This window comes from Echeneis naucrates, chromosome 23 (genome assembly GCF_900963305.1).
Source record: "Echeneis naucrates chromosome 23, fEcheNa1.1, whole genome shotgun sequence".
NCBI lineage: Eukaryota > Metazoa > Chordata > Actinopteri > Carangiformes > Echeneidae > Echeneis > Echeneis naucrates.
In genome coordinates this window covers 6887773-6909570 of record NC_042533.1, presented here as the reverse complement: position 1 = coordinate 6909570, position 21798 = coordinate 6887773, and the positions used below count along the sequence as shown (strand labels likewise).

The following is a 21798-nucleotide window of genomic DNA, read 5'->3' as shown; positions in this document are numbered from 1 at the left end:
CTGCTGCCTCTTCTTCAACAACTTATTGTCAGTATAGAAGCTGTTGAGGATTTGAAGAGAAACTGCATTTGACTCATTTGTGGTTTAAAAAGAGTCAGTCAAGTTCAAATGAACAAAATGAACAAATTACTTGAAAAAAGATTAGTTCATTTTACTGAACGAGATTAAAAGACCTGAATCAGTAAAAAGAATTGAACATCCCATCACTAATAAATTGATGGACTGATTCTATTTTAGCCTCGTACTGCTACAACACAATACACAACAACAACAAATACAGTACAAAAACCATATGGATAATTTAATTTCTTTTGTACAAATCATGGCTTCATGGCTACATAGAATGTGGACATGTCAACCAGACAATTTACAGTCTTTGTGTAGTGGTACAAACAAAATGAGACAAATGATAACCCTCATAATCCCAGCAAGAGAGAAAATATTGCAATGATGCACACGCATGAATGTCTCTGTCATTTTCCTAAACAGGCAAAAAACTCAAGCTATTTTGTCATCAGCATTTTTTCGACTCATACACATGCTTTGTAAGATGATAAAAAATCTGATAGAAAAAGCTAAAGGATCACTCAGAGTCCAAGTACAATGAAATGCTGAGCAAAGCAGTGAAGAATATGAAACAAACAAGCCAATGTATGCAAAAATACCCTATTAGTTTTACAAAATTAATTAGCGAATGAGACATTTTTAGAAATCATCCTATGACCGAGTTTCTTCCATAACTATAAGACTATATTGTCTCTCAGAGTGAATTAGCTTTTATTGTTAAGCAGATACATGAGAACAAGGGCTAGGAAGAGTATTCAAAAACCATAGTCAAGCAAAGCAATAAAATAGGTTTACATATAAAGTCTTTGTTTCAATTCCTGAATCAATTATATGTTGGTAAAGGTTAAAATTATAATTTGTGGCAAACACATGCAAACTGAAAGCATTCTTAAAATTTCAGAGAATGTGAGTGCATTTCAAACTTTAGTCTATCATTGTGTTATCCATGCTGGTCATAGACTTGAGCATGTGACCATGTGAAAGTTGCAGTTTCCACATTTTCACCAAAACATAATTACAGACAGTATGTACAAATACAGAGAAAGACACAGCTGATAATAACGGAAAGGCAGACAAACATCTTTAAAAGAAACAAATACTTTTTTATGTCGGCAAAGCTTGAAAATGCGAGGATCGTGGCCACTTTCTAGGCACTAAGCCGAAGTCATATCCATTGTTAATTATTAATCAATATTAAAAACATCCAAGTAAAATTTGACTTGCACCAACAATGCAACAATGATTCCTCACATGTTGCTGCAGCCCTTCTCTCAGTGGAAAATATAAAAAAAAAAACAAAGTATGAAATAAAGACTTGCGGATGATAAATATCGGATGTGTGTATATTTTGGTCAAGTGTGTGCCTATAGCTGCATAAATAACATGCATGTTTGCCTGCAACACGCAATTCAGTGGCATAAAGGGACCAGACTTTGTTATTTTACATCTTGTGACTCACAATCCCTTTTTATCAATACACGTCATAGTCACCACCTGCATCTTTTTAGTCCCTTTTCATTTTAAGATGCAATGCAGTGCTTGTGAAAGTAACCAAAGAAAAGAAAACATATCCATGGCAACAAAAGCCCTTTAATTTGCTTCTTTGCTGTTTTCACTTCCAATGTATTGATTTCTAGTAATTAACCAAAAATAAGCTCATAAAGCACACTGAATGTCCATCTGAAGGGAACAGGTTTGTAGTTGTAATGAGCAAACTCCACAGAATTAGTAAAAAAAAAAAAAAAAATCCACTTGGGTTCCAATGTCCAAACACATCACTTGATTTATTCCAGGCTCCTCCTGCATATTGGAATTGATAAAATGGCAAAGTTGTCCATCATCAGGAGACAAGTCTTGAGAAGCAGAGACAGGTAAAGAAGAGAGAGGCTGAGAGAGATATAAAAGACCCCCGCCCGCAGTCATTGGCGTTCTCCTACAGAGACAAAACAGAAAATTTCACTATGAGCTCTTCTTTTGTAAACAACAGAACTAGTACATCAAGACAATAACAGGAAATATCTATTTTATTATAATGCACATTGTGGAAAAATCAAATCAAATCAGATTTATTTGTATAGCGCCAAATCATAACAAAGTTACATCAAGGCACTTTACATATAGAGCAGGTCTAGATCAAACTCTATAAATTTATAAAACAACAGCACGTGAGTCTGAAAGAGTGAATTATTTGTAAAAAAAATAACATATATGGGTCATATTTGTTCAAAATTTTAAAAAGTTTGTAAAAAGCTGAGATGGACACTCATTCAAAGCAGCTGCACTCTGGTTACAGATCTTGTGAGTTTTAAAGTAGCTCACCTGTGGGTGGTAGGCATGGCAGGACTCTGGCCGCCTGCGAATCTTCTGCGACCTCATCCTGTCACACTTCACTGAGGCGTTATGTGCAGTGGGGTTAAGGAGCAACAAAAGCAGAGGTACAATGTAAAGTAAATATTTCACATATAAACCATAGGCTCACAATTTGTACCAATTCATATTTATGTCAGGTTGTAGTTTAGGGTACATAAGAGCTGAGGTAAGTGTGGTGCAAGAGGAAAAACCTCAACACTATTACCGTGTTTGGATCTGCAAAGTCAGCAAGGGCCGATATCTTGTTGTAAAATTAGTGACTCCTGCTTATTGTGTACACCCTTTCCAGAACAACAGCGTAACAACAGATGCTCAGTGAATCCCAAAATTTCAAAGGATATATCTAACTTCTCTGGGCTCCATGGTCAGCCGTCCGTACTGTCTGGAGCAGTCACAGTCTGCCTGAACCACCAGCATCAACAGGTTGCTCTCTGGTATCTGCTGCACCACAAACATCCTGACACACACAAAAGAACATTTATGAAAAAGAGAAATAGGTCAGTGATATTGTTTGATTCTAGTGGATAATACAGCCGACCAAAAACCTCATGTGTCAGGATCTTGGCCAGCAAAGCAACAAAAAAAGGCTGGTTGTAATGTGTTATGCTTCTCTTGGCCTCATGAGGGCATTCAGACTCAATTTATGATAAATCTGCTGAACTAATTCAGATAACCGCAGAACCCCAGGGTTTCTCTCCATGTTTCCATCTCTCACAGACAAACACAAGCTGTGATGCTTCTCTCTCTTCCTTTTCTTTCCCCTGCACTTGACTCCCACTGTTTTTCCATGTCTGTTTCTGTCACTTACTCTTACCCAAGTCACTCTATCTCATTCTCCATATGCTTCTCTATCTTTCTATGACCCCAGGCAGGCTGATGTAATTCAGCTCCTCTCTACTCATTTCCCCTTCCCTGATACTTTTGTATAAACACACACTGCTTTCTGTATGCAGAGCAAAGCCTTAGAAAATGGATTTTGGAAGGACAATTTAATATGACTGGTCTTTGGGTTAACAGGATCAAACTGCGGATTCGTGTGTGTGTGTGTGTATAAATGTGCACGAGTGTGTGCTTACTTTTGGCAGCGTCCACACTTAATAATGCTGTTGGTCTCTTTGACTGATGGTTCGTAAACGAAGCTGGGGTACTCAGTGTCACATGGCTGCAGGATGTCCCCTTTTTTCTTATGAGCTGAGGCTAATAGAAACATAAATAAGGGTCATGTCTTAAAATTTGGAATTGGAATTACTGCGTGTGACATTTTGTTGACAAGCTGGGGAGATGACGAGGCCTACATTTAAATCCTTCCTATTTCAGCCATTTCTGTCTCTGTCTGCCATTGCCGGAGCTGCTCTGGCCTGCTGTGTATTCCAAACAAAATTGATTATGGTGCTGTGTTCAGGTAAAAGGACGGCTTTGAAACCTGAGAAAGGAGCCATTATGGCTTGTCAGGATTTAACGTCTACTTGTGAAATACAGTTTATGCTCAATTTCTTTAGAATTACTATAACTTTAGTCCAATGTTATGCTAGTAAGTATTTGCCTGTTTCTGCTTGTTCCTACTGAAAGATTCTTGAAAAAAATTGGACAAAACAAATTCTATTTAGTTCAAGGGAAGCTACAAAACACAACACCACACATAAATACAAAATGATAGGGAGTTTTAGTGAACACGGATTGTCATCAGAAAAATTTAAGGCCAATACTCACACACACTGAAAGACGGCTTGGCTGAATGAAGCAAGATGATGTTCATGATAAGGTGTAAGAGGAAGAACAGATGATTGACAGGTGAAGTGATGCGGCAGGTGAATGTGCGATCAACGGAGAGACAGTCATATGAGAGGTAAGGGGATCAAAGGACACAGTCTTGTTATTGTGTGATGACCTTCAAATTAGTGATCAATGTTACACAAAACAAAACATGTGTTTGTCATCACTGTAATATGACATCACTTTGTGGTGTGAGAGATGATGATGAAAATGAAATGAGGATGGTGCTGAATGAAGCCCTGGTGGACATATATCCATATGAATCTTTAAATAATATGTATTTCTCAAGTGTTTATTTGTTATATATTTTTTAAGAAGTTGTTTATACAGCAATAATTGCAGAATCCCAGGTTTACTCTGAGGGGGGTTACAAAATATAAAATATTCAGTGATGGTGTTTAAACCTTAATTGGCCAAAATGAGCTCACCATCAGCAAAATGCTCAGAGTGCCAGAAGCCACAGATATTAAACTCCAGGAGAAACCTTGTGGAGAGGAGAGAAGAGTGGATAGTCAATTAGACAGCTTTCATTATAAACCAAAAGCAGATTGCATGCAGTTCTCAAAAACTGGGCCAGGACCCAAAAATGTGCCACGGGAATATTAAAATGGGTCCTCGAGTTATTCAGCAGTAATTGGAAGTTTTGGTAGCAGTTTCTGTGTTAACTGGATAACTAACCTGTTCTTTTTAATATAGTTGTTGGATTTATGAAGTGCCTTTAGTCTTACAAAACCACCAAGATAAAAAGGGTCCAATTCAGCATTGATCCAGCTTCCATGGGTTGATAAATGTACTCAAGAGGAATGATTGGAAATTTGGTGACACTCATCTGCTTTCTTTCTTTCAGCAATTTGGCATAAATACCAAAGACATTAACATGTTACATGAACAATGTGTATCTAAAGTTATGTTTAACAGTGCTATTGACCAACACACAAACATTACTTTGTTTTTACGCAAAAAGCAAAACAAATGTACACAAAAATCCAATATATTTTGCACAACAGTCAATTCCGGGTTGCCCCTAGCAACACTTACAGTAGGAAGTTGGAGAGGAACCACTTGAGTGTTGAAGCCAGACCATAAAATGGCTGAAGAGATAGATGGATTGATTATAGTTACTGTTGAATTGATTGGATCGTTGTGGTGTATACAGAGAGTTTGCTGTACGTACGCTGAAAAGTGGACGGGAGCTGCTGACAGAGTGTGAATTCATCTTGCACATGGCCTGGTAGTCGAACAAGGACACCCTGAGGAAGCACGCACACGCACCCACACACACACACACAAACACACAAAAGCACATGGTGTTGTTCTTCTGGCAGTATTTCAGTGACTTTCATTGATTTCTTGACCCCCCCCTCCCCCCCCGGAGACTATTACACACTGCATTGAATGGCAGGGTTTAACCTTTGTGCCAAGGCTTGATCCTTAACTTCACTTATCTATGTGGCAGAATTACCTTCTTTTTTAAACAGCACAGTGATCTAACCTTTTCAATACAGTAATACAGTATGGTATATCTGATCCTTACGCACATCAAAGTATAGTTGGTCCTTCAGCAGACAGAAGCACAAATAAATACACATTCGATGTAAATGTACGCACAAACACTGCAAACATAGATATTCACACACATACACAAACCACTGAAGTTCATGCATGCTCAAAACTGGTTATGTAATATCCTGTGTCAAACGAAGCATAACGAAATCTTTTAGCTGTTTAAAAATAGCACATCACTCATGAGATTTCAAACATAAAAGACGGGCAAAAAGTACAAGGGGGAAAAATCCAGAGCAGCCAAATAAGCTCAAAGGGGAGCAAAAGGGAGAAGCAGGGAGCAGGGATATCTAAACCACTAACACCTCTGCATGAAGAGACAACAACGCAAGGCAACACAAGACTATACCATAAAAAACAAAGCTGTTGTGGCTGTATAATGAGAGTAAAGAACAGCCTCCAGGCTACGTGTCTCACATGAATACTGATGAAAGGCTTAGCTGAATAACAACCAAAAACAAAATAGGAAACATTTACAACCTGACCTCCTGGTTAATTTGTAACATGGCATCGAAGCGAATCATGTTCATAATCCATAATACGGTTCAAATGCATTGTTTTATAAGGACAAGGCATTGGGATGAATAAAGTGCCACTTTTAATTTGCAAAGTGAGAATAGTTCAGCCAGTATAAGGAAATTTCCTGTTCTTAGGTAACAGATAGACAAGGAAACACTGAGATTGGACAGATAGACTTTCTTTTACACTAGTCAGTCAGTCAGTCACACAGTAATGATAGGCTTTACCTTTTGAACATGCCCATTCTGATCAATGTGGTCATCACTGATCCGTCAATCTCACCAAAGAACCTCCCTGCCTATTAAAGAGAAGGTAAGCCAGATAAATGCTATTTGAAACAAAGTGTGGTTGAACTTATTACATTTCTATCACAAAAGACAGATAGAGAGAATATCTACTACTTATTCTGGTGTTCATCCTTTTCCCCTCTATGTGAATGGTGTGATTGATTATTCATCCATGTGATATTGTGTGTATTCACAATGTATGTTATTGTACATGATTTCGCTGGAGTTTCTTGTAAATACAGTCTTCAGAGCTGGGCCCCCAAAAGTATCCTAACAATCTGCAGTGCAAACATCTCTGACAGTTAATTTATTAAAATATTATATTTCCTTAGTTTAATCTGTCAAAACCCAAAGTCTATAAATGACTCAGACAAGCAACAAGCAACTCTTAGCAAGAAACTGGATGAGATTATTTTACAAACTATTCCTTTAATAAAGCTTCATTCAAGCCTGAAGCACACTTGGGTATATTCTAAGAACCAGACTTTATACGATTATGTTTGCTATAATTAATGGTTGGTATATTGTGAATAAACTCTTGTCTTCTCAGACGATTTAAACTACAACCAATAACACACACACAGTAGTATTTGTGAGATGTGTGGATGTAATTTTGAATAATGGGCACAGAACAGCAAATTTCTTACATTGTTCTGTTGACAGCCATTAAGTTCTAAAACAATCAAATGAGAGACTGAAAAGCACTCCAGCTAAATTCACTGTGTCTGTTTGGGTGTGTGTGGGTTTGTGTGTGAACTCACATCATTGCGCTGTTTAGAAATTAGGACAAAGCCATTATTGTCAATCACGTAGCACTCAATATCCTGTAATATGAGAAGGAGACACAGATCTGGGTCAAACAATAGGCAAAATGATTCATACAGTTATTATGCAGTTGGATAACAAATATTTGTGTTTCTAAAGTTGCACATACACACTGTTTTGTTATACTCACAATGCTGTCACACCGTAGAGGACAAATCCCCTCTATGTTAGAGCACTGGAGACAGAAAGATGACAGGTCTTTGCAATGTGTTTCATGATTTCCAATTCTGACTTTCACTGACAAAATATAGGTGAAAGTGATGACTACAACTGTGATCGGTGTTAATATCTGATGAGTATGTGTGTGCAGAGAAGGCCATGTTTGTGTAAGTGAGGAAACGATGTGAACACATGCTCTGTCTGTGTTTGTCGGCGGAGGTGTTAGATGAGTTTTTTTATCAGCACATGTTCAAGCCTGTGTTGGTGAGAAGGTGTTAATTTGCGAGTGATGTGCCTTATCTACTTTTGATGCATTCTTACAGCGTTTTTGCAAGTTTGTGCACCTGAATATCTGCAAGCATGTGTCTGTGTGTACATTTGCATGTGACTGTCGTAACTGGGGTGTGAAGCTGACTTCACAGAGCTGAGCAGGTGTTGCAAAAATGTTAAATTTGGTTCCAAACTAAAGTGACACTTAAAAAAAGGAGAGGGGAAAATTATGCACACTTACATCTGTGTCATTTGGCTGAGAAGATGCAAGGAAAGGAACAGAGAGAGACAACAGGCTGCATGAAAATGTCCCTTTGGATATATATGCAGGTCAGAAACAAAATCTTCATCTTTGCAGTACTGCTTACTGTACCGCACAAAGTACACAAACCTTTGTCCATGTTAGTGACAGTGTTAGTGACATTTTTTATATTTGACAGCTCTTTATCGGTGATGTTCTCCCCTTCACTTTGTGGACAAACTTTAAGTCCACATTGTGTGTAGATTAGGGTCTATGGACAATATGTCTTTGGAGTCATGGTCAGGCTATATAGAGCATGTCGAAGTGTGAATGAGACAGTCTGTCATTCTTTTCAATCCTATTACAGCAAAGTGTCAGTCTTAGCTCCCACCATTGCCTCCTAAAATAAATCACAATTCAATGAATGGACTTAGAGAAATGATTCTTCCTCATACTCTTAGGGCAAAAGCTGTATTTTTTTTCTTTGTTTACGAAGGAAGAAGTTTGAAAGGAAACTCTATTCAGGAATATTATAGTTGAGTTGCAGAGCATAAAGCCGTAATTAAAAAAATGCATGAGTTTAGAGCCAAAAAATTTGGGGAAACTATGATATGGTCAGATCAGTCATTCAATTCTCTATACGTTTTTCTCCTCCACTGTCAGAGACAGTTTCCCACATCAAAGCAGCAGGTAAGAGGCTGCTCCTGTGTTAGCAAATAGGTCTCAACTGGGAACTCCAGGAGAAGACAATGAGATGGTGATTATATTCTTCTGTGACATGAATCCTGATCTAAAAAAATCTATATTTAAATTACATAAACACATTTTGAAGTAAGCTACTTAACTTGAGGATAAAATATTTTTTGACTACCACAAAATAATATTGTCTGGAAAAAAAAATCCACAAAAACATTTCTGCTTCTGTAATGGCACTAATATATTTAAGCATATTTCATATTTCAAAGGTTGCGGTGCATTGCTTTGACAAATACAAAAACAGCGTGCGAGCACAGAGTTAGAAAACATGGAATTAGAGCTATTGGAACCGCTGAGTCTTCTCTGTGAGATTAAGAGCCAGCTGAGATGTGAATAGGAGAAAAGCTATCACTTCTAATTCACAATACTGTCACTGCATCTCAGCTTGCTCTCAGACAAAATGCATCAGCAGTGGACTGTCAGAGACATACAGAGAATTACAGTGCAGGATTCACACTGAATATTATAATGTGATATATGTTTCCACATATTTATACAATTTTGGGTTTTGAGATTTAATCAAGATGGGCACATAAAGTATCAGTGGAGTAAAACACTGAAGTGGATCTATCTACAGTCTTTTTGTCACGATGCATTTAAACTTGTTTCTGTTTCTCATCCACATGAACTATTTCTAAACACCAGAGAACTGGACACAAACTCAGAAACCAGAGCTGAGTATGCTGTACAGTGATGTCAAAACTTTCCTATTAACATTCTGACTTATTCCTCTGAGATGGAACCTCATACTTTATTCTTAGCCCTATTAATTCATGATTCATCAGCTAATCTTATTTTAAGCTAGTCAACGTTATCCTGTAAGTATAAAGTCAGATAGGATTTCTAAAACTTATATAACTCTGTCACTGAGATCTGCAGAGAGCAGTTGTTGCCATTATACTTACTCTCACACATAAAATGAAGTGAATTTGATGATATTAGTAATTGAATTGAACAGATTAATATAACACAATAACACAATGCTTCTTAGAACTTTTATGTAACCAAATTTACAACAACAACAGAAAAATGGCATTATCTTGTTGATAATGAATCAAAATAGTAAGATTATAGTTAAATGATATGAAGAGCTAGCATATGACTTATTTCTTAATCAGTTAATCAGTGTTTTTATTTGGCTTGCTGTTTTTTTTCCATATGACTGGTGATTGTACTTCCTCTTGGATATGGGTATTTAATTCAGGATTTACAGTACGTACAGTATCTTCACCCTTGAGGAAGCTTAAAGCTTAAAATAAACTGGACTGAGGACTTAATGCGACAGACACATTGATCGCACAAATGACAAACATGAACGTACAGAGTTAAGGCAAGCACATACTGTAGTGCGCACACACACACTATGAAATAAAGATGCCTGACAGTGAAGACATGACAGACATGACATAATATGGTTATGTAAGCTATCTGAGGAGAGGAGGTGGGCCTAGGAAGGGAGGTGAGGAAAGAAGTTAGGGGGGCAGGAGATGGGAAAGGGGAGGAAGACTGAAAGTGTTGAAGACAACAAAGGGAGGGAAGAACTAAGAAGGAGGGGGAAAATTGTGAATTTAGGCAACAGAAGAGAGAATCCACAGTGTGAGTGATAAAGATTTTCTACGTAGCATAGATGTAATGGATAACATGACAGATGCAAATGATTTTAATGAGTTCTGGGCTAAGGAATATGAACATAACATACTTGTGGGCAGATGGTCATGCATATGGTCCCTGTCAACATGACACACACTAACATTAGGAGGTGTGCACACATATACAGTACAGGACTATTATTCGCACTTACACAGCAACGCATAAAGAGACAAACACACATTTGGGGGCTGTTATCTGTGGTAGCTATCTATCATTCAATGACTAGCCAGGAGCCTTAATTCTATTTTATCTGCTGTCATTTACAGCCAAGGGAGCAGAGAGGAGAAGTGGCAAAGCTATCAGCAAAGGTCATTAAGCACCTTTTTTTGGTGTGAAATAATACCAAGGATACTTCAAGGAAACCATCCTGTTTACATTTTCTGAGCAGCACACAAACTAACAGCTGAAAACAACACTAATAACGACTTTACTTTTTTTTTTTTTTTTTTCAAACTACCGTATTTATAAGGCCCACTTAAAATCCTTAAATTTTCTCAAAAATCGGCAATGCGCCTTGTGTATGACTTCTTGTTGTGCTTATTGACCTCAAACCAATTTTATCTGGTACACTGCGCTCAAGAATCTCAAAATGTTTTAGTGCGACTTTGATAAGTGATGAAGCTGCTCCGCTCGGTGGATTGTCGGAGCATTCCCAGCTGACACAGGGACGTTGTACTGACGTTGGTCCTTGGTTGGATATGGGTTGCAACATCAGACAACGTTAGATAACTAATTATGTAGTGAAAGTACTACTTACCTGACTGTTCACTGATATTGCGCCTTATGGTCCGCAAAATACAGTAATATTATAGGATGGATATACACTCTTTTAACGGTTGAATATGCATACGTAAGATATTGTGTCAGAGCGGGCAGGTGGTTTGAAAGGATAAGGATAATCCTGAATATATGCTTGGAGTAGGCAGTATATCTGTCAACAAGCATGTCTTGAATGAACAGCTTTATATTAATTCATCGGACACAAGATTCATTAATTCAAAAAAAAAAGAAACAAAAACTAAAACTAAACAAAACAAAAATAAATGAATAATTGCAGACCAACAGTGCATCTTACATGTATGGGTAATAATGACTAAAGCTAAATACCAGCTAATAGTTATTTCCAAACCAGATATAAAAGATTCATGAAAGGTAGCAGGGTCTACTGGATAACGTTCTGTCTTTAGTTTATGGTGGTAAACATTAAGGCAGTATGTATTTACCTGTACTGTGATGGCCCAGAATTTGGCTTCCAACATGCTGAGAGTCATCTGGACACCAATGGCTGTAGAGTCAGAGAGACACACAAAGAGAGTGAAAGACCAATTAAGAGCATTAAAATAAACCTGAACATAAAAAATTAATGAGAAGGAGAAGGGTAGAATCAAAGACTTTGACTCAAAAAATGCAAATTTTCCTCTTTGTTGTGAAGGCAAAAAAGCACTGCAGACACTTTTATCACATGCCGAAACTGCCATGGCAACAGCATTGAAGCAGGAAGAAAACAAAGCACACTTCATGTGGCTACACAGAAGGCTTTGTCCATTCTTATTACCTTTTGCTTTTTTTGTTTTGTTACAGCTTAGTATTTATCATTTAGTTTTGTTGGTCAATTTCACGTCTGAGTTTTTACATTACTCTGGTTAGAACAGTATATACAGTTCCAGAAGAGATAATTATGACATAAACTGAACAATTTCAAACTTGACTACAACAAAAATCTGTGCTCAGTTTGTTGGTTTCAGAAAGTTAAAAGTTCTTAAAAAGCTGTTAAGCAAAACTTTTTTAACATCAGTAAAACTGCTGAAGTTTTTTATTTTACTGCAGTTTTAGTGTTATTAGCAGCCACACTAATAGTAATAAGTGTATACATAGTAAATGCAAAAACATGTGCAGTGTGTGTGGGTCTGATAATATTTGCACTTTTAAGTGCTGGTGATTCCTTATGCAGTAATGGTAGTAGAAGAGATGGTAGACCATAAATGGAGAGAGAAAGTTAAATTCAGCAGTTAGAAGAAAGAACATTAATGAGCCAATTAACGTCACTGACAGAGCGACTGTATCTCTCTTTCAGCTCCCAGGCTGGAGGGGAAGAAGAAGACCTGCTGTACAGATCAGCTCTGCCTTCTCAACCCAAATTATGAAGAACCTTTTACAGTAACTGGCCCTCTGAGCCTCAGAATCGCTGTTTGAACCAACTGTGTGTCTGTGTGTGTGTATGTGTACATTAAACACACAGGGGTAAAGCAATTGCTTGTGTCAGCTTAGAGCTGTACGTCCGTCAGCATTTCAGAGCGTGTGGTAATGCAAAAAGCAAGTGTAATTGCATAAGTTGCACACATACTTTATCCACCCATGCAAACAACAAATACGCACACACAGCAAAGGAAAATGTGACACTTCATATTAGCATCAAAGATTTTGTGTTTTTTACTTGCAGTGTGTTTTGTATGGCCACTCAGGGAAAGCCTCGCTGTATGCAAAAAAATATATATATAAACACACACACACCAGTACTTTCACACATCCTTCCACAAACAGTATAGGTACACATTCTGTATACAGCATGAGAGCATGCACTAAAATCCGACCAAACACACACACAGCACCATGTAAAGTAATGATACCACAGAGAAATGACTACTTACTTTAACTTAATAAGTTAGCAAAAAGCCAGTGAGACAGATTATTTTATGCAGGGCTGGGAAAGTGTACGTGTATGTGTGTGTTGGGCTATAGAAGAGTCAAAAAAGAGCATGGGACAGTAGAAGGAGGGGAAAACAGAACAAAGGAAAAAAAGGGCTAGTTTGTTGGTTCATTTCCTTCTTTTCTTAAGTTATGAGGTGACGAAATAAAAAGTAATCCAATAGCTGCCAAAAGATGTGGGGCCAGCTGTGGTCAGGACTATAGGCTGCACATAACTCACTCAATTATGCTTGTAAAATGCTATTAAGTAATAAATGATGCATGACTGAGGGTAAGAATAACCTGTGAGCTGTACATCCATATAGGCATCATTCTGTATATTACAGGGAAAGCCTCTGACATGTTCTGTCTGAGGGTGTGCGTTTCAATATGTGGCTGCATGTAAGTTTGGTTTGTGTGTCTGTCTGTCCAGTCTCTTGAAAATCAACCAAGATGCTGATTCATGGCTGCAATCAGCATGTAATCAGTCATGTACACATAAATTCCTGTTATGCTGATTGAGCACTTGTTTATCTGTTCAAACAAATCAGAACGGATGCACAAGATTTTCCAAAATGTAAAAATCTACAGACAGACTGGGACTGAGCTGTGTTGGTTTGTTGAGGCATCTGTTGCGATTTCAGCACCACATTCTCGACATGATCTAACACTTTGTCACACAGTGCAATTATATGTAAGGATACTAAATCAATATCCTTACACTCCATTCAAAGAAATGTAATTTGAGATAAATTGAGTAAATTGAGATTTTTTTCCATTTGACCACTACCTCACAACCCTCCCACTCCTCCTCAATAATACAAATGAACTTGAAGTTGTCTCCCTCCACCATAATGTCAGCTAAAGTGTTGGAAGGAGGGCTGCAGTAATCTGCCGTCGTTGCCTCACTGAGTTGGAGGCTGATAGGCCAAATCTAATTAAAACCATCACACTGATCCATGTAAGTGTGTGTGTATGTGCGCGCTGTAATAGTTGTGTTTTTTCCTGTGTGTGTTTGTGTGTGTGTGAATGTGCTAGTTCTAGCAGATATCTTGTACACTTGCAGTCTGAGTTGCAATTAGTGTGAGCTGACAATCACAGTGGAGTGCGCTTGCAAAGGAAATGAATTAATAAAGAAATGAATTTAAAAAACTGAGCAACCAAGAACTGGAGTTAATTGGTTATTACACTAACGAGACAGAGGAATGTGAGTCGTGAATGCTGGGGGAAAAAAAAACATGCAAAAAAAAAAAAAAAAAAAAGTGAGGGGACTGGAACAAGGATAAGCAGACAACAAGCTATACGTTTTACATATTTGTCTCAAAGGAGTTTTCCCAACAGAGTATACCTATTACACTGTGTGTGCAACATGTAGCAAAGCAATAAATTAGGAAGACATTTATAACAATGGACAGGTAGTAGAACAGGGGCAATCCAACAGAGTGAAAGGGGGGCAAAGACACACTCATACATTAGCACAACCAATGTATATGTATAGTTGAGATGGTAACACTATTCATAATAAAAGAGAATGACGTGAAGAAATAATAAATATTATATATGAAGCAACTACATATAATTGTACCCAGCTTGAGATTCAAGTCACACAATTCTGTTGTGTGACATGAATGGATCCTAAAATAGTGCTGTAAAATAATTACAACTCATCCCTTTGCAATTCCAACTACAAAATATTTTTTTTATAGACAACTTTTTATGACACAATCTTCTTTTCATACATCAGTCAGTCAGATTTATAAAGTTACAAATGTTTTCAATAAGAACAAAGCATATGTAATGATGCATTTCACAAGCATATTTGCAAAGATGAAAAGAGTTTAGACTTAAGTGCAGGACATAGACCAAAGCAGGTCTCTGTGAGGAACAAGAAATAATACATTTGTCAAAACCATTTAAAGCGATATAAACAGAACTTTTAGCAGACCATGTCACTGAAATGTATCATTATTAAACAGAGAGACAGAATGAGACAGTGAAAGGTGACGAGCTTGTTGCCCTTTTTGCTAAATGGAGCAGTCACAAGTGTCAAGTGTCTGACAGACTGTGAAAGGGAAAAGAAAAGGAGAAAGATGGAGGAAGACAGAGATAGAGTAAGTTATCTATCTGTCTCTCCAGCTATTTATGTATCAGAGGTTATATGTGTTTTAGGTTGAAACACTGTATACAGAGGTGACTGTATACAGTTCTATAAATGGGCGCTTGTTAGTGTTGTTGCATTTTTGACATTGTTTCGCATGTTTGTGTGTGTGTGTGTGTGTGTGTCAGTCTGTTGTGCTGATGTGGCACTGGAGGTTAGTTTGTGTTAAATGACCAGTGAGCTGAGCTAGTGCCGATGGTTCCCTTAGTAAAACCTTGCAGTTGAGGCAAGATGGTCTTGGAGGCTAAATATAGAGGAAATGCACACACACAAGTCAATAAATTAAACTGGCACAATAGCTCTGAAAAGTCTCTGGGAACAGAGGGGACACTGAAAATAAGGCCGATAGTGAGGAGGTCATTTCATTCTTTTCTGTATATTTGTTTGTTTCTTTCTCTCTGTCTCTGTCATTCTTTCATGGAAACATATATACTCTGCATTAGTTGTGATAGGGAAGAAGCGGTTACAAGGCCAAAAAGGTAAGACACAACCACAAGTGCGACCAAAAAAGCTATGAGCCTGGGTTGTAAGGACACACACACACAAAGGCCATTGAAAGAGGGCAGATGTAATGAAAAGAACAGATTAATTGATGTAATGGATTCAGGTGGCCCAGGTGGTATGAGAATGATGGCGGGATGAAGAGGGCCAAGACAAAAGGCAGAGGGGATGAAAGAGGATGAATTGTTTTTTAATAATGTTATGAGTTGGAAACCCTTTTCATTTCTACCAATGGTAGCTATTAATAATAGAGCCAGCAAGAACAAATGGGTGTGCATGAGAGTGCATGTGAGTGTATCTGTTTCCCATTCTTTCAAATTTGTGTATCTGAGTGTGGACATGACAAGAGAAGTGGAGGTGTGACAGTTAGCAATGATATGTGTATTTTTTTGAAGATGTGAGCTCTGGCACTAAAATTTCACACCTACTAAGATAATCTCAGTTTATTAAAGCAATAGTCTCACTTTGGTTATTTTGTTGATCCATTGTTAATCATAATACTCACCAAATGACTGCCCACTTGTTTTTAGTTCTAAAGCCTTCTATCCATTTTGCGTTTTACAATATCATAACTGAAGGGAATGATAGCCAAATATGAGAAAAAAATGCAATTAAATTGAAAATGTATTTACATTGTTAGAATTTTAAGGATAAATATATAGATTATATTATAAAACAGTATACAAATATTTTTACACCAACTGTAGTTTAGCAGAATGCTACTTCAGTTAAGCATTACCCAGAACAGTTCAGTTATTAAAATTAGTCTTTAGCTAATTATAAGCAGTGCCTTTTCAGTTAAATCTCATCTCATGGGTGAGTTTGGTATCAGGAAAAGTAACTGATTCACAGTAGTTGTTGTTTGAATATTTAGAAGTGTGATGTTTCATTTGAACTGACTGCGGACAAGAAGATTACTGTTTATCTGAGCAAATGTCAGAGTCTTATCGTGTCTTTGACTTTATTATCTCTTTTTTCTGCTTTCATCCTCATCCACACACACACACACACACACACATCAACATTGACAAAGACACAATCATTCCAGTGCAGACATGCACAGATATTACAGCTTTCTCACTTAAATGTCACTTGCGCTTTCTGTTTTTCCAGCTCCTTCACAAACACACAAACACATAATTACAGTTTTTTATCAAAAATCAAATCAAAAAACCGCTATCGGTAAGATGGAACAGAGTAAGATGCAGTTCAGAAATTTTATTTCATGTCCTTTTTCTTCTCATTTTAACAGCAATCAACAATCTCTCTATCTGCATTCTTTGTTTTCTTTCTTTAATATGTGACTGTTGTTGTCCCTGTGAAAATTAAATCCATTCTCCATTCTAATCTGAATAATAACCATCAATGTTTCCAAAGATTCCGCATCTGTCATTCAAAGTCATCACACTGTAATCTGCATCAGATAGGAGAAGCCATGCATGAAGACAATAGTATTTGTAGCATTTGTCATATGAAATAATGTGTTTACTAGCCTAGCTCCAAAATTGTTGGAGTGTCATTAGTAAATAACGCATTTGGCTCTTTCAACTCCTTAATTAACTACACATGGGTGCAATGTGGCAGATTAGAAATGAAAGCCAATTTGCAAATTTCCAATATGGCTGAGCCGCACAATTGTTTGTGTTTCCCAAAAGCCTCAGCAGATCTCATAACTTTCTGATGGAGAATGTTCAATAAACTGATGTTGCCTGGCAACAAACACTGCCCCAGCCAGTAAAGGGACTTATGGTAAATTTTGATCGACTACTCAGAAAGACTGAGAGAAAAAATGTTTTTGATTCTATTGTTGAGGCTAAATAGAAGTGTTCAGCATCTCAGTTTGCACAAACACACCTACACACAAAAGTCCACACACGCTCAGGCAAAAGTAAGAAAAACATCAAAATGCACTCACAGAGCCACTTAAAGACAGACTCAAATGTATGGATGCACATTAAGAAACACACATGCATGAAAACTCCCACATCAGCACACACAAGTACACAAACATAAACACCCAACACATTCTTCAGATTCAAACTTGTATCTCTTCCAGCTGATAAACAAATGGCTTGTGACTCTGAGCCTTTTAAAATAAAGTTTCAGAATGTGTTTTTGACGTCTTCAATAGAGAGGAAAAGAACACAGACACACACACCTCTGTGCTGCCGCTCGCCAACCTCAGAGGACTCGCCAGAGGCTGCACTGACATCACGTTACCAAAGCAACAGGCCAAGGGCTGTGATTGGATGAAAAGCATGATGACTCAACCTCCCTCCTCATCTTCCTCTTCTCTCTCTCCACCTTTTCTCTCACTAGAAGTGTCTCTCACTTTCTTATGCGCAACTTTTTGTATATCAAGGATGAAGACAGAAGTGGATGAACAGGCAGGGCCACGTGATTCGTTTCAACTTAAAGACTGTAAAAGGTGGCCTAGAATAACTAGATGACACATGACAAAAAATTTATATTTTGCTTTACTAACTACAAAAAAAATTAATTATCAAAACTTTATACAGACATTCACACAATTCAATTATGTTATTGATTATGTTTTCTGAAACCCACTGACACAGCAGAAAAATAGACAGAGGAGCCTGTGACTGCGTTTGGCTGTTGTAAAGGTGATGGAGCAGGAGTGATAGAGTGTTAAATGGGTGGCCTCTTTCTTTAAAACGGAAATAAATGCAGCTGACAATGGGTAGATGTGTGTGTGGACCTTTTAAGTCAGTAGAGCCTACCTTAAGATAACCTAGTTTCACAGCCTTCTTGAGCAGGCCTGTTGGAGGCACGATCACTAAATCATTCATAGTGGAGAGACAGGGAGAAACCTCTGTGTGTGTGTGTGTGTGTGTGTGTGTGTGTCAACAGTCAAGGCAAACTGCTGTGTTCTGTCTTCTATTTTCAATGTTTACATGGCAGTTTATGCTCTGAACAGGGGATTTTCCCCACACATCAAAAGAGAGGAAAGAAAAGTGTCAATATTCTGATGCACTTAATTAGAATGAAATTCAATCACTTCCTCAATCTCATCAACATGGCAGTGAGTGAGTGTCTTTTGTTTGTGTGTCACCTTTCTTTACTCCACCCATCTGGTTTTACATATGCATTAATATTATTATAAAATCATTTGTTTTCCAATAAGCAAAAGTTCATATTTGTATCTCCAACGATAATATAGATGGCCAAACATGACTGTCAAGCTTCTGAATGCTTCACCATGTCCACCAGCTCATTGCTAAAAGATGCTGTAGAGTTGAGGGAAACTGCAGAGCGATGAGAAACCCCTTTCACTTTACATGCACAACTTTTTTTGATCATTAATATAAAAATGGAATTATTGCAGCTTTAAGTTTGAGATTTGTTAATAGGTGTGGGTAGGTGTATTATTTTACGTCAGACAAAGCCAGGGCAGTTGTTTTCCACTGCCTGCAGTTATTGCGGAGAACTAAATTAACCTTTCCCTGGCTCCATATCTACATATAATGTGCAGACAGAATAACTTTATTCAATTTTGCAGCACATTTAACATGTTCTATATAAAGCTTAAATATGCTTAAATCGCCCTCTTGTCTATTTTCCCCTTCTCTCCTTTATACTCTATTATCTGTTTCTCTCTCTAAGAAGACAGATGGCATTTGCTCACCTCTCCCCTCTTTATCTCAACTATCCCTCTCTTTTTCATCCATTTTTGTTTTGCTCTCGTGTTTCTCATTCCTCCCCTTCACTTTTGGGTTGCAGCTTTATTGTGCTGTTGTTCTCGCCTCCTTTCCTTTCTTCTCCACCTTCCACTTTCCTTGTTTTCTGTCCCTCACTCTTGTTTTGTGTCTGTCGATTGCTGGCTCTCTCAGTCTGTCTCTCTCCCCCTCTCTCTCACACATGCGTCTTCTCTAGGAAATCCCTCTCCACCATCTGTCTGGCTGTGATGAATTCAGAGCCTTTCAGAACAAATCAGCTCTGCCAAATTAATGAGACTCTCCAAGGGGATAGACTTTCTGTCAGCATCTGTGTGTGAGTTTGTGTACCTAAAACACTTTATAATCCTCTGACTGTATATCTTAAATTATCTTGCAATGATAGATATTGTGTTACAGAGAAATAATGCAAACAAGACTGACCCTAAACAGATGAGCCTGGTTTTGGTTGCCCTTGCACATTAAATTCCTATTTTTCGGTGAATGACAACCAATATTTTCCAGGTCATGAAGGCTCATGACTGTGTCTTGTAGGTACGCATCAGAAGCCAAGTTCAGATTATATGGGGCCTCTTATTCAGGTTACTGTCTACACTTTTAGCCATCTGACTCTTTTAAGCACTAATGCTGTTGGACAGGAAAGTAAGATATCAGTTTTCTTTTAGTGTTTTCTGGTAGGGAAGCATGACACAGCACTCAGGAAATATTGTGTTTCAAAAAGGGTAATTTCTGGGGGTGTCGCAATTCTCCAAATCCTGAATTAGATTTAATTTAAAATTTCAAGGTCACATTCTAATCTGAGTCTCGTTTTTTTTTTTTTTTTTTTTTTTGGGGGGGGTGGGGGGTGGGTGGGTCCTTTAGGCACAGATGACTATCCCATTTTTAGACTAATCTAGTCTAATCTGGTCTAGTGTCATTGGTTTTATGCCATGACAGTCCATTAAATTTTCTAATTCTTATTTCATAAAAGGGTCTGCATGGTGTTGTGAATGATATAATCTCCATCAAAAACAAAACTAACTTCACCAGTAAACTGGAAACTTAATTACTGGATATTTACCTTACAATAAAAGCAAAACATTTGTGGTAAGAAAAAGCCTGCTTCACATTTCATAGTGAGGTTCCAGGATGCTAATTAAAGGCTTCAATCCTTAAAGAGTTTTCCACCAGTGAATAGGGTTGCTTGCTTGATCTACCAATTATTCTTATTATTTCTTATTATTTATTCTTATTCGAATTATTTCTTCAGTGTGAGTTAATGTTTGTGGGAGAATAGCTCTAAATAAGGATGGTTGAACTGGCTGTGTTCACAGTGTTGTTTTCATGGTTATGTCTACTTGGGGGCGTGTAACATCCTTGATTCCAAAGGTAGAAATTTGGATGTAATTATGATTGATATCTGATTTACAATCAAGATTGTGACAACCCAGGTTGAGTCTGGGTGGGTGTTTCTCCAATGTTAGGTATAAATTATTTTTGTTTGGATAGAAAAGACAGAAAAAAAATCATGTCTTGGCTTCTGCCTTTTGCAGTATGAGGCCCCATTCAATAAGTCCTTAAAACAGACTATTAAGATGCAGAACATGCTTTGGTGAACTTATTCAGCATGGTAGACAGCATAAAGATAAAAAAATTATCTTGCCCAATGACTGTGCTTTAAGCAGAAACGCTTTGCTGAAGTGAAAAACAAAATACCAAAAATCTAGTCTTAGAAAAAAGAAAAGGCAAAAACTATGAGAATAGAATGGGCTATTCAATAAAACTATGTCAAGAAAAATGTTTTTGAAAGCGTAAATTAAAACATTGATTTCTAATGGAGCAATCTTCATTGACTGTATTGATCAAAGGGCCATAAAACTGTCTAGTCAATATGAGGCTGATTCACGGATGATAGAAAAGGCTGATGAATTGAAAAAGAGACAAAAATCACTCCTGGGATGGAACCATGGACATACACAATTGCTGTCCCTTCATGTGTGTGTGGAAAAGATGGATAGTACCTTGAAGTGGCTTGTTCTATGCAGGAACTAGTTGTTGTACTGCTAAACATGCCTGGCCAGGTCTGGTGTTAATATAAAGATTAGAGCCAATTCATCTTCACTGACATTCACCCAATGGCACAGTAAATTACAGAGTGAGGGAGAGGGTGAAGAGGGGTAGGTGGGTGGATGATAGAGAAATAGAGGAGAGTGATAGAGATGAGAGAAGAGGCAGAACCCATAGAAATAGAGAAGTGAAGGGGATAGCAGAAAGGACCATGTGTATTTAGTTCACCCAGCA

At 37.6% G+C, this 21798-nt stretch overlaps 1 protein-coding gene across 1 annotated transcript in view; it reads right to left on the bottom strand.

Annotated features, from left to right (window-relative positions):
- Window positions 1-1819: 1819 nt before the first annotated feature.
- Window positions 1820-21798, bottom strand: part of cacna2d4a (calcium channel, voltage-dependent, alpha 2/delta subunit 4a) — a 67824-nt gene continuing 47845 nt past the window's right edge. The window contains exons 27-39 of the mRNA XM_029495702.1: window positions 11703-11764; window positions 8074-8088; window positions 7534-7578; window positions 7340-7402; window positions 6519-6589; window positions 5384-5459; window positions 5248-5300; window positions 4638-4693; window positions 4147-4167; window positions 3513-3633; window positions 2778-2893; window positions 2386-2468; window positions 1820-1999 (exon numbers count right to left, since the gene is read on the bottom strand). Coding sequence (XP_029351562.1) covers window positions 1907-1999; window positions 2386-2468; window positions 2778-2893; window positions 3513-3633; window positions 4147-4167; window positions 4638-4693; window positions 5248-5300; window positions 5384-5459; window positions 6519-6589; window positions 7340-7402; window positions 7534-7578; window positions 8074-8088; window positions 11703-11764 — 875 coding nt within the window. The 3' untranslated portion in view covers window positions 1820-1906. The remainder of the gene's footprint in view (window positions 2000-2385; window positions 2469-2777; window positions 2894-3512; window positions 3634-4146; window positions 4168-4637; window positions 4694-5247; window positions 5301-5383; window positions 5460-6518; window positions 6590-7339; window positions 7403-7533; window positions 7579-8073; window positions 8089-11702; window positions 11765-21798) is intronic.